We start from the raw sequence: 14,062 nt of genomic DNA, 5'->3' as shown, positions 1-14,062 counted from the left end.
CGATGAAATTAACTCTGCACTTAAAGGACGAGGTGTCTTTGTAAATCTACCCACAGGATATGGAAAAAATGTAATATTTAATGCAATTCAACTGATCCATCCGGGGCGTCGATTATCGGTCTCTGCTGTGCAGTGCAGTGAGGGAAGCTGGGGTGAGTTGCTGGGAGTTGACTCAAGTCTGACCAGCGGCTGAGCAGTATCCCCCGGGAAGTTTCGGGGCGGTGATGGGTCTGTTACGGCCAGCAGTAGTACCACTACTTGTAGCATTTTGCTGGTTATATCCCCTTTAGTATCCCGCAATTAAATGAATCCCCGGGAGAATAGTGGACTACTATATAATTCAGAACCCAAGACGAAACAGCTCTGACATTTCATTGGTTTACTCGGTGACCGGTTATATCATGACTCATGTATTAGGAAGAAGTTCCTCATGAATATATCATTCAGTTCAGATGTCAAGAGGCCCTGGCTTGTGCCAGGCCTAATTCGCTTTGTGAATTAAGGAATCCCTTGCTTCTCTCTGAAGCAGCCACCAGGGCCTCGACAAGAGGCTAACTATACCATTACATGCAGGTCTCCTAAGTACATCTACAACCTAAGTTTGGGTGAAAAGTGACTTATGGTTGTGGAGTTAAGAGAGTCTCGCACATAAATTTTAACGTTAACCTGAAAATGACCTTTGACCTTCTTACCGCATGACCTCCGACTTTAGCATATCAAGCAGGTCCCGTAAGTACATGTATATCTACCATCCAAGGTTGGTTGAAAAATGACTTGCTGAACGCGGAGTTATGTGTCATAAGAGTCTTGCAGATAAACTGACCTGAAAATGACCTTTGACCTCATTTTGTGACCTCCAACTGCAGCATTACATGAAGGTCCCCTAAGTAAATCTACCACCAAAATTTGGTTGAAAGGTGACTAATGGTGGCGGAGTATGTGTCATTATGTTTGTGACAGAAGGACAATGGATGGACTGACGGATGACATTTTGATCCCTTCGTCTCGTCTTCACCTCTGGTGGGCGAGACAAAAGCAACATTTTTTATTGAAAAATTATGTTGATCTCACTGTATTGAAGAAATGATTTGATTTATCAATAATCTTAATATACAGTGCGTCCAAGAAAAAACAAAACCGAGATTAAGCGATGATTTATCAGAACTTAATCACAAATACAATAGACAAATGACCTACCAATGTGAAGCTTAGAATCTCCTCTTTCATCTGGTATTACTTAGATTATTCCTCATTCACACATGAGTGAGCAAAATCATTTTGAAGAAAGGATACAAAAAAACTATTTGGCAGGGTATCTGAATTTCAAAAAGAAAATCACATGCCTAAAAAGTTCAATATCTGCTCTTTTATTTGATACCTTAATCACAAAAAATGGTCAAGAAGTAAAAAAGTTAGTTCCCTCAAAACAATGCTTGTACATGTATTTCCATAATTTCATAAAACAAATTTTTTTTACTGGTTCCCCACAGAAGCTATCGCATGGTTAACAAAAGACTTTAATGCATGGCTGATCGTCAACAAAACGGAGTGTCATGTGAGTTTGAACACTGCCCTGTAGAACCTCTTTTATAATTTTATGAAATTATTGAGATTCAAGCCTTATTTCAAATAACCAGAACTTTGTTATTTCTTGACCATTATCTGTAATTGAGGTATCAAATTAAAGAGCAGATATTGAACTTTTTAGGCATGTGGTTTTCTTTTTGAAACCCAGATACAGCCCGCCAAATGACTTTTGGTATACCCTCTTCAAATTGTTTTTGCTCACTCATGTGTGAACGAGGAATAATCTATGTTATTTCAGCTTTCCAAGCTTTACATCGGTAGGTCATTTGTCTATTGTATTTGTGATTAAGTTCTGCATCGCTTAATCTCAGTTTCGTTTTTTCTGGGACATACTATATATCCAAGAGGAATAAGAAAAGAATGAGCTTTTTGAAGACAAATACATGTACTTGCTGTATATGCAGGTTAAACACAGAACAAAACTGAAAGCGGAAAGAAGAAAATACACAACTCACTCATAGTTGGATAAAAGATAAACATATCCACAATGTTGATGACAGCTGTAGGCATGCCCTGCAGACCACTCCTAACAAACATAAATCCTCCTAGGGCATAGACTGTCTGACCCATGATGATCCATGGCTTACCAAGGTTAGGAACAGAACATACTAATAGAACTAGAAGATTGAGAAACATGAGCTGGATGACGGAGCAGTCCAGGACTGATTGGAAACCTTGACAGGTGTCGCCTTGAAGGCCAAGGGATACTAACATGAAGAGAAGGGATCCAACCACAATGCCATTGTTGGAATTCTTCCTGAAAATATAATAAAAATAAGAATCCACATTTATATGGCCCTCAAGACATCAGAATAAAAGTGCTTTAAAACTATTACCTTGGACATCGCATCATACATGTATTTGCAAGGTACCCACTATGTAGAGTGTAATAAGGTGTGAATTACCACCTTGCTAAAGATTCCATAAGTTATGAATATCAATAAGTGGGATATGGCAAGTAAAAAACCTTATCATAGAGCATTCAATTCTGCTACAAACACAAAATGCTAGATGGCAAATAAACTTTTAAACTGAACTGAATTTAATTTACTCACATCTGCCAATTTAGACATTCATAGCACATAGTTAACAACACAATAAACAATCACAACAGAGAATAAAGGGAATACAACTAATATAAACAAACAAGTGGAACGCCTCCGGCAGTCTCGCCTACATTACATGATTCAATATAGCAACAGTGCTGACTTTGAAAACAGCTAATGAATACTTATTTACAGAATAAAACAGTCATATGATGATAAAATACTATGTTCATTGACCCAACATGACCTTTGACCATGATCATGTGACCTAAGCCGTGTGCAAAACATACTGGATAACCCTTAAGTCTATGTTTCATCAACTAGATGTGTAGATCCATAAACTTTCTAAGTTATGATGCCAATTCAACAAATACCTCCAACACGGCCAAAGTTCATTGACCTTAAATGACCTTTGATCTTGGTCATGTGACCTAAAACGCGCACAGGATATTTCGGGATAAATGGTTACTCTTATGTCCAAGTCTTGTGAACTAAATCCATAAACTTTTTAAAGTTATAATGACAATTCCACAAATACCCCCAACATCATCAAAGTTTGTCGACCCTAAATGAATTTTGACCTTGGTCATGTGACCTGCCGAAAATTGCACAGGATGTTCATGGCATAGAGATATATTTACTTATTTGCTAGAGTTGCAATAGTCGCACATACTTTAAAGTCTGTAATTATACATAGCATGGTCGGCATTGCTCAATAGGTCTAGATTTTCAAAAGTACCCAAAAATTTGCTTTACTCATTCATACCTTGTTACACTGTCAAAAAGGGATGTCGTCTTTACCTTGAGGAAAAGAATCCAACATCATTACAATTGATAATGACAATTTGTATCTCAAACTATTTTACCTGACTTCACAGGATTAAATTCTCCAAAATCTTTTGCATTATATGCCTATATACCAGTTGGCTTATTTCTTGGGATACACATGGAATAATACATTTATTGATGATACACCGTAAGGGCACTAGTATTCTGCCCGTTTGGAGAGTTTCCTCAAATATATAGAAATATGAAATTAACTTTAATTTCAGACTCGTCTTATTTCCAAGAGCAAATGCTGGTTATTCTTTTTGCGTTATTTTTTTCTTCAACCCGTCAACTGTGTGCATGGGCGATCATTTTTTACACTAGTATTCAATCTGTCGGCACAAGTAGTCAACCTAGCGATAAAAGATGGCCCTTTCTCTTAATCTGCCCTTGTCCCATCCGACTATGGACTAGACCATTTGAGATGAGATCAAACAGGGAATTAATCAAAGCCAGAGACTTACATAGATCTAGTTTAGCAATCTAAACCATTTTGAAATTCGCTATCTATCATCACTAGGTTGAATACTAGTGCCATTCAGTGCAAAAGGTCATCGCCGCATAATTCGATCCTCCATGCACAGTCGACATATTGAAAAAGAAAATACAGACAACAGATCACTCTGGAAATAACAAAGGTATGAAACTAAGATAAATTCCCCATTTCTAAATATTTGGGGGAATTTGTCCAAATCTTTTTATTGTGCCAGGTTGAATACTAGTGCACATACGGTACATGTACATATATAGCCAATCACACCAAACAGCTCCTGGTGTAAAAAGTGATAAAGGAATCAATTAAAATTAGAACTTGGAAGGCATGCATAACTTATTCACAGGCGGAATTTGTGAAACAACGGTTATAAATTTATTTATTCATTCATCGTCGGTGCATATCTTCTGCTGCTGTTCGGTGAGATGATTTGCCTTCAGGTTTGGATACATTCACTTGTTTGTAAGTACAGTTATATCACTATTTTCCTTCTCAATATTTTGTTGATAGCGGGAAGAGACTCTGTCTGGATGTGGTCATGCTGGAATTCATTTTCATGGATTTGACCCGTGGTGCAGCGTGCAGCTAGCTGCATGAGTTGGTAGCATATCGGCATGCAAGTTGAATTGTCCGACTCATCATCACCGGGGTAATTCCCCTAATTTACCTCCATCCACGTCACTTTGTTGTTCTAGAGCTAGAAACTTCATAATCATTCTCTTCATCTTCATAATCATCAATTTGAAAATCCAAATCTAGATAAACTTCTGGGTTTTCTTTCATTTCGTGATCAAAGTATTCAGTGACAGTGTGGAGAAAACGTACCCTCGCAACAGGTTTTGCATGTAAGTGGAGCTTGACGTGGGAGAGCCAATCACGTCTCTTGTTCACTCATGCACGTCATCAAAAATCCTCAATTTCGCGGACGTAATTCTGCGTGTTTTAAGCATTCAGAGAGAGAACTTTAATCTATCAATTAACTGAGTTTCATCGGTCTCCATGATAAATGATTTACACCATCATGTTCTTATTTTCTCCTTTAATTTGATATATAATTCTCCATTTTTAGGATTTGCAATACAGTGCGTCCCCAAAAAAATGTCCCTCTGATATGAGCCTTAATAACTTCTAAAAATAAAATTTATTCTCAATGAAATGTATGGATATAGGAAGCCCATCTCATGTTCTAACTTCTATAAAAATTTCATTGGTCTCACTTCAGTGGTTTTGAATACACAGCCTATTATGTAACAGTGGTACTTTTCAGCCCATTCCAAGTTTGTATGCATGCAACACTGCTTTGTGTTCTGCACTTTCTTGCACATCAACCCCCTTCGACCATTCTGACCAAGGAGATATCACCTCTATCTCCTTGTTCTGACCAAGGAATTCCCTGATCTGACCAGGGAAATCTCCATGATCTAACCATGCTCATCAAATCACAACCTTGAGCATGTTCAGAAGGGCAAAAACAGTATTTGACAGTTCATTTCATGTTTGATAAACGGGAGATGCACAATGATTGAGACAACGGGTCATGTCTATTTCATGCATAATTCCAACAATACTGCATTTTTGTTTTCATTACTTTTTTTTAGTTAATTAGCTACTGAGATCAAGTTCAATAATTTAGTGTAACTTTTTAAAAGAAAAAAGTCAAAATTTTCCTTTTCGAATAGGGTGATTAACTTGTGGATTCCCCCTTATTTTTCTAATTTTACTCATCCATCATTCACATTTTCTTTCAAGTTGGTGCACTGATTCCCCTTATCAATCATCAAACAAACTTAATTTTTTATGTTTCTTGTCCTTCTGAACATGCTCAAGTTTATGATTTGATGAGCCTAGATATGATTAGGGAATTATCCCTGCTCAGATCCTGGATGTAAGAATGGGGGTTAACATGCCATAGACAATGAAGAAATGCATCAATGCTGCAAACTAATGAGCTAAAATGCACCATTGTTACGTAACATAGTGTGTATTCAAAACCGCTGAAGCGCGACCAATGAAATTTTCAGAGAAGTTAGATTATGAAATGAGCTTTCTACTTGTGAACATTTATTTGAGAATCCTACCACATTTTCAATTAATTCAGTCCTATGTCAGAGGGACATTTTTGGGGGGACGCGCTGTATATTTCTACTTTAAAAGTAAGGTTAATAAATCATAAGACACTGAATAAATCTCTTCTTTGGATTCCGTACCTTTAACTGCATCGTCCTATTGTTCTCAAGACCCATTTATTTTATAATGTTTATTATGTTGGATACAATTTTGTAATTTCTAAATGTAACTTGCTGTAATTTGTATGAAATATAGGTTGTTTTTCTAATGTATAATAATTTGTATAAATTATTTAGTGTTTTAATCTTTGATTATATACAGCGATATTTTATCAAGTAGTATTGAGGGAATTTCTACACTTGTTCTTGGTGAGCCTCCAATTATACTATACCATCAGTGTTAACATTTGTGTTATGTAGATGTATGTATAATTAAGTTTTGGGTTTTCAGAGTACTTTAAAACATTTCCCATAGGAACAAATTAAATTTCCAAAAGCTCTAGGCCTATATGGCATCGAAAATGAATTGTCTAGAATGACTTTTTATTGTTCTAACTTGTTTGCTTCTTGCTTTCCCTTCACTTTCATTTAGAATCATCTTCCCCTCTTTTTTTTAGGGGGTGGGGTGAAATGACATACAAACCCAATTAAGCAAGTTCACTTTAACACAATCAGAATACAAGTAAAGGGAGAACGACCAGGCTCTCCCCGAAATAAGAATGAACAGTATAGGTCTACATCAAAATGATTGTGATTTTATGCTCCCCACTTTCAAAATCACTCCATGGCCCATTAAAGTGACGTAATAATTTTGTTCATCCAGGGAAATTATAAAAAGAAACCTGAATAATAAAGATAAATGAAGTCTATACTACACTAGCAAATGAAATTAAAAGAAGAAAATATAATAAAATCCAGTATTAAAACAACAAACAAAACTGAATCTGCAAAACGTGTGTTTATCTGTGTATGTACTATACAGAGACCAACTCTAGTAATTGGAACTCTGCCATAAAATTAGTATTCAAGAAAAGCACAGTTATTAACACAAATATATTTGAGGTTAAATTTGGATAATAATCACTCAACAGCTGACAATTTTTAATATTTTATTCCCATTATTTGTTAGTTTTGCGATATTATTGTTTAAAATGTTTGGTTTAGTACTGAAAATTTTGCAAAAAATTTATCTGACAAGTTTATTAAATTTGCATTTATCTTTTTAGGATATCTTTTATTGGTTTTATACACTCAGTTTTAGCAATAATATTCTTTGTAATATTATAATATCCTCCTGCTTTTTTTCTTTTCTCCTTCACCTCCCCCAAGAGTACATTCCCCCCATTAAGCCTCCTGTAAATTGCAAATCATTGGAATGCACGTGCACATTTGACATGCAAATTTTGCTGTCAACAAACTTTCCATTGAATTGCATGTAAGAGAGTAACCAATATGATCGAATGGTTGCCGGCATTGGAAATCTGAATTTACATTAACTTATACATTCATACATTAAATGGACCAATGCGTAAATCATATATTCAAATATCATCAATAAAAAGTTAGGTATTTTATGACTCAAGAGTTATTGTGATGATGGTTACATCGACGTTTAAAGCCATGGGGGTGGAGTTAGGCCCCATTCTTTATGATTTCCATGTGTAGATCTAAACGAAATATAATTTATAACAATTATCAAAAATGAAAAAAATCATCACATCACAGTAATTAGGAAACTATATTAAAAATTGCAGTCATGTTTTCTTTTGATATCTTGTGTCTCTGATACAATTAGACAGTAGGCCTAGTTAACTTTCTTGAAATTAGGTCAACTTGAACACCAGCTCATGTTAAAAACATGAGAAATTAATCAGGACCTACAACAATATGCATAAGCTTACATGCTATTTTTAATACTCATCCTCCAATTCAGTAGTAAATAGAAGTCATATATCAATGTAATATCGAAATGCTATGATGACCAAAGCAAAAACAATTGGGGATCTATGTCGTTGGCCTGTAGTATAGCTGTAGGATATACATGTATCATGCACTATAGATAGGCCTATAGATTAATTTTTTTGTTAATTTGAACTTTAATTCAGTGTGATAAATACAATTTTGATTTTCTGTTGCTTTCGCTCTCATATGTCATTTTGTTCCCGTTAACATGCCTCAATGGTACTGTATGCACATGGTAGCTGCGAAGCCCTATCGAGTAATGGCAGCCAAGTCTCTGCATAATCACAGCGATTTGACGAAGTACGTCCTCTAGCGTTATTAGTATATATCTCTATGGTTCAGGGATACTTAATTGCTCTTATGTCTAAGTTTCATGAACTAGATCCATAAAAATTCAAAGTTATGATGAAAATTCCACAAATACCCCCAACATGGTCAGTGACCTGAAACTGAGGCAGAATCTTCAGTGATACACTTTACCCTATTCAATATTGATTCCCCCAACATGGCCTAAGTTCATTGACCCTAAATGACCTTGCTAATGTGAGCTGAAACTCAGACAGGATCTTCAGTAATACCTGATTACCCTTACGATCAAATTTCATGAACTAGGTCCATATACTTTCTAAGTTATGATGACATTTCAAAACTTAACCTTGCTCAAGATTTTAATGTTGATGACGCAGCCGTCGGAAAATCGGGCCTATAGTCTCACTTCGCTATGTATGTAAGTAAAAAAATCAAATGAGAAATATTATTATCTAGAGTTTGGGCCCAAAACATGTCTCATGCACAATAATTCCTCTCCCATGAGAGACTGAGCCAACATATACTGTACTAGTATTTGCTATTTGGAATTTATGGAAAAACACATGTTATAGCAAAATTATTCATTCCCCAACAGGTTGAAAATAATTACCTATTCTTCAGAAATAAATATGACTCATACCTGAAAATCCAGGCTTCTTGAGCAGCTAAATGTTCAGGTCTCCTCAAGAACTGTGTAACTGATGCTACAATATAAACTGAAAATAACAAACATGTTGAGTTCGATTCAATTTACCAAAACAAAACTTTCAAATCAATAATGGCTTTCAAAATATGTGTAGAAGTCTCTACATCAGCTTTTTGAAAATGAAATGAAAATTCATGAATATTGTGAGGTTTTTTTTTAAATCATGCAAACATCAGCTTTAGTTTGGAAAACAAGTGTCAGGTTTTGTTTGATGATGAGAGTGTTTCACAAAGATATAAATGTGACTTTTAATTGCATTTGAATTTTAGTTGTGTGAGGTATACATGTAATGCATCGCTGCATAGGTCAATCCAAACGCACGAGATGCACACTACCATCAATTACCAATTATTAAATAACGTGTGTGTGTTGGCATGACAGGATGAAACATTTCAAACACAGATATGTCTTGCACATCTATAGGGGAAGGCGGGGTAAGTTGTGACACTTTTTGCATTTTGCATGTTAGAAATGATATAACTAGTAATATTGTAGAAATAAGTACCTTACCTTTTAAATTTGATTCTTGGGAAATATTTTTCACCTATATTTAACTTTCTACCCCCACGCTGAATGTCATCGTGACCTTTGAAAAAAACAATGTCAAATGGCTCAACTTGCTCCATCTGTGGGGTAAGTTGTGCCATCGTCTGGGGTAAGTTGAGCCACAAATTCAATGTACAAAATGTATGCGGGAAGAAGCAGGATGTCAATTTTTCATTTAAAGTCTTTTCACTTGCTAACTCTCTATAAATACTAACATCTTCTAAAAGTAAATGAACTGTCATGTGAATTTGCACCTTTCTGCCTGCATATCAATGGCTTTTTACGTTTTTTATTTTTTTTATTATAAGAATTATCATGGCTCAACTTGCCCCATGTTGATTTGGCTTCAATTACTCCAGTCCAAACTTATTGCGATATTTTCACATCCACACATTTCTTATGTATTCATCATGCAAAAGACTATGACAAGAATGAAAATCCATACCTTGACTAATAATAATAATAATAATAATAATAATAATAATAGGCGTTTATAAAGCGCCATCTATCTAGAAATATTCTATTCCGAGGCGCGTTGTTATTATTATTATCACCCCGGCTTTAGCTCGAGCTGCCTCTCAGCGCTCATGCATTCAAGGAATTAATCCTGCCGGGTACCCATTCACCTCACCTGGGTCGAGTGCAGCACAGTGTGGATAAATTTCTTGCTGAAGGAAATTAGGCCATGGCTGGGATTCGAACCCACGACCCTCTGTTTCAAAGTCAGAAGACTTATCCACTGGGCCACAACACTAACAATATTGTTCTTATTTCTATAATATATTTAAAGACGTGTGTGGGTAAAAAGCACTTATCTATTTCACACCCTTTTTTACTTTTTTGGCTGAAAGTTGTATTTTTCCCTCCAAGTAAGTACTTTTTGTTTCAAAGTTGAAAACAAAATGGTGGGGTTAAGGGTTATGCAATGGGTCATCAATACATGACACCACCACAATGTCTGACTCATTCATTATTAGACTGGGGGTGGTGGCTCAACTTGCCCCTATGCTCAACTTACCCCGCCTTCCCTACCTCAAATCCAATGTGTGCATGAGCCAAGTTGCATGAGAATTGGTTGATAACTAATCAAGTAGTTCGAACCAAAAAGATTTTTACCTAATTTATGGCATATAATATGTTGCTACCATGGTCACATGATCAAAATATGTGTCTCATAAATCTTTACCTCGATGCCAATGTGTGAGCTAAGTTTTAAGAGAATTGGTTAAAAATTTACAAAATATTTAAAACTGCAAGTTTTTTACCCAATTGTTGCCATATAATGATGATACTATGGAAACATGATTTCTGACACACACACAAAATATGTCTTGCACCTCTTGACATCGATACCAATGTGTGTGCCAAATTACAAGTAGAATGCCTCTGGCCGTCTCACCTGCATTACGCGATTCAACATCGCAGCAGTGCTGACTTTGAAAACTACTAACTCGCACAAGATGTTCAGTGATACTTGGTTACTCTTATTTCCACGTTTTATGAACTAGACCAATACACTTTACAGAGATAGGATGGTAATTCAACAAATACAACCAATGTGGCCAAAGTTCATTGACCTCACATGACCTTTGACCTTGATCATGTGACCTGAAATTTGCACAGGATATTCAGTGATACTTGATTACTCTTATGTCCAAGTTTCAAAAGTCAGATCAATAAACTTGCAAAGTTATGATGGTAATTCAACAGATTCCCCCATTATTGCCAAAGTTCTTTGACCTTGGTCATGTGACCTAAAATGCGCACAGGATGTTCAGTGATACTTGATTACTCTTATGTCTAATTTTTATGAACTAGACCAACATACTTTTAAAGATTTGATGGTAATTAAACAAATACCCCCAATTCGGCCAAAGTTCATTGACCCTAAATGACCTTTGACCTTGATCATGTGACCTGAAACTTGCACAGGATGTTCAGTGATACTTGATTACTATTATGTCCAAGTTTCATGAATTAGATCCAAAGACTTTTAAAGTTTTGATTGTAATTCAACATGGTCATTTGACATGAAACCCTAATAGGATGTTCAGTAATTATTAAACCTTATGGCCAAGTTTCATGAACTAGGTCCATATACTTTCTAAGTTATGATGTCATTTCAAAAACTTAACTTTAGGTTAAGATTTGATGTTGATGCCGCCGCCGCAGTCAGAAAAGCGGCGCCTATAGTCTCACTCTGCTATGCAGGTGAGACAAAAACTGAGGGAGTACTTTGAACTGCAAGATTTCTACCTTATTTTTGCCAAAATATACCGATACCATGCCAACATAAATTCTAACACATGAGAAAAGTATGTCTTGCATATCTTCACCCCAACACCAACATGTGTTTCATTAGAGTTTCATTAGAATTGGTTGAAAACTGAGGAAGTAGATTTGCAATGGACTGACTGACCGCCCACCCAATAGTACACTGGTACAGTGATACCCCATTGAAACTTTGTTGGTGGGGGTAAAAAAATAGATATTTCTCACCTATGATTATACTGAGCTTGGAGGCCGACATGGGTCCAGTGAGTGTAACCGTGGCAACACCCAACCCTATCACACCTACCTCCAATATCTCCGAGGTGGTTACCTCTGGAAATTCTTTATCTTCCTTCATTCTAATCCTCATCCACAGAACCTCATAAGTCTGCACTCTGGTAAAATATCCCTGATAAAAGAAATTTACAAAATAATAAAAAATACATTCTTTGCATGATGGGTGACCGTAGTTTGCACACTTTTTGAAAAAAGAATTATGAAGGTGATATTTTATCAAACATTACTTAAATTTCACAAATAAATTAAATAAAATCATGAACACCAAATGGATGGCAAGATCCTAGCTTAAGTCAAAATAAATTGAAAGAGCTATTATAATAGCCAATAGTCATGTACAACCCCGACATAACCTTCAAGTTGGGTATGGCTGCGAATTTTTAGCTGGAAGTTGTAGTATAGGGTGTCTAATCCAAGAATCCGATGGGTGCCACCTGGCACCCTTGGGCATTTTTTTATTAACATCATAGGCATCACGGAATTGACATGTCATGTTTGGTATCAAATTAAAGCTAAGAAAAATCAAATGCAAATCCATGAATCACTGGGCATTTAAATCATGCATAGGTCAGGTAAAGGTCATTTAAATCATTAAAGGTCAAATTGCTTTACAAATGTAAGATATATAATGTAAAACATACCATGATTTCAAAACAAACAACTTAGGAAATATATGCATTTTTGCAGTCTGAAAGGGTGCATATTATCTGATGGATGCTACCATGGCATCTTGAGGAATTCTATTTTTCTGAAGTCATAAACCACACCAACTTTCAGTTATATTCCTCTTAAATATGACTTTTCTATTTGGCGGAATAAACATATCATGTTCATCAAGAACTGTTCTTGATGAACATGCTCCTGTAAAACAGCGACATGTAACAGTTCGCCCCAATACACAGTGGTACTCTCAAGACATTGCCGACAAAAAACTTCAGCGCAGGAAATTTGAGCGCAAATGGCTAAAATCAGGTCTAGAGTCTGATCATAAGAAATATCAGAAACAACGTCAGGTAGTACAGGCGAGTGTTCGTGTTGCCAAAACATCTTATAACTCTATGCTGGTTGAAAAATGCACAAATACGAGACAGCTCTTTAGAGTTGCCAATTCTCTGCTAAACAGAGGTAAACAAGATCCTCTTCCTACTTTCCAGATCTTCCAGAACGTTTTAATAAATTTTTTGTAGAAAAAGTCCAGACGGTACGATCAAGTCTCACTAGTGTTGGAGAATTTGATATCCCACTGATTACTAACAGAACCTTGGATACACTTTCTCCTACTACTCCTGATGAAATCGCATCTATTATAATGAATTCACCTTCAAAAGCCATTGAGCTTGATCCTATACCAACACTACTTCTGAAAAAATGTCTCCCTGCAATCTTACCTTCAATTGTATCTATTATAAACTCAAGTGTTTATTCAGGGATAGTTCCTGATAGCATGAAGGTTGCAGCAGTGCGCCCTACCCTTAAGAAGTTAAATTCAAACAGCAACTGTCTCCAAAATTATAGACCCATTTCAAACTTATCTTATCTTTCCAAGGTCGCTGAACGAGTGGCCTTCTCACGTCTTCGTGCATATCTTCTTGAAAACAGTTTAATAGACAATTACCAGTCTGCCTACCGCCCAAACCATAGTGTAGAAACATTACTTACTAATCTTGTAGATAACATCCTATCGGAAATTGACATAGGTAATATAACTTTTCTCGTGCTGTTTAAAATGTCAAGTGCATTTGACACCATTGATCACTCTATACTAATAAAAAGACTACACTCTCTTGGAGTAACGGGCACGGCACTGAAGTGGTTTTCTTCGTACATCAATCAAAGAACCCAATATGTGTCTGTCAATAATTCTCAATCAGATAGAACCCTCCTTTTGTATGGTGTGCCACAAGGGTCTGTAGGTGGCCCATTAATGTTCTCTGTTTACCTTCAGCCTATC

General features: G+C 36.0%; 1 protein-coding gene across 1 annotated transcript in view; it reads right to left on the bottom strand.

Annotated features, from left to right (window-relative positions):
• Positions 1-14,062, bottom strand: part of LOC121414784 (dolichol kinase-like) — a gene marked incomplete at its 5' end in the record, with an annotated part of 52,141 nt that overhangs the window by 27,050 nt on the left and 11,029 nt on the right. The window contains 3 exon segments of the mRNA XM_041607842.1: positions 2,043-2,344; positions 8,932-9,007; positions 12,043-12,223. Of these exon segments, the coding sequence (XP_041463776.1) occupies positions 2,043-2,344; positions 8,932-9,007; positions 12,043-12,223 (559 nt within the window).

The sequence above is a fragment of the Lytechinus variegatus genome, chromosome 5, assembly GCF_018143015.1.
Source record: "Lytechinus variegatus isolate NC3 chromosome 5, Lvar_3.0, whole genome shotgun sequence".
Taxonomy (NCBI): domain Eukaryota; kingdom Metazoa; phylum Echinodermata; class Echinoidea; order Temnopleuroida; family Toxopneustidae; genus Lytechinus; species Lytechinus variegatus.
This window is presented reverse-complemented; position numbering and strand designations above follow the sequence as displayed.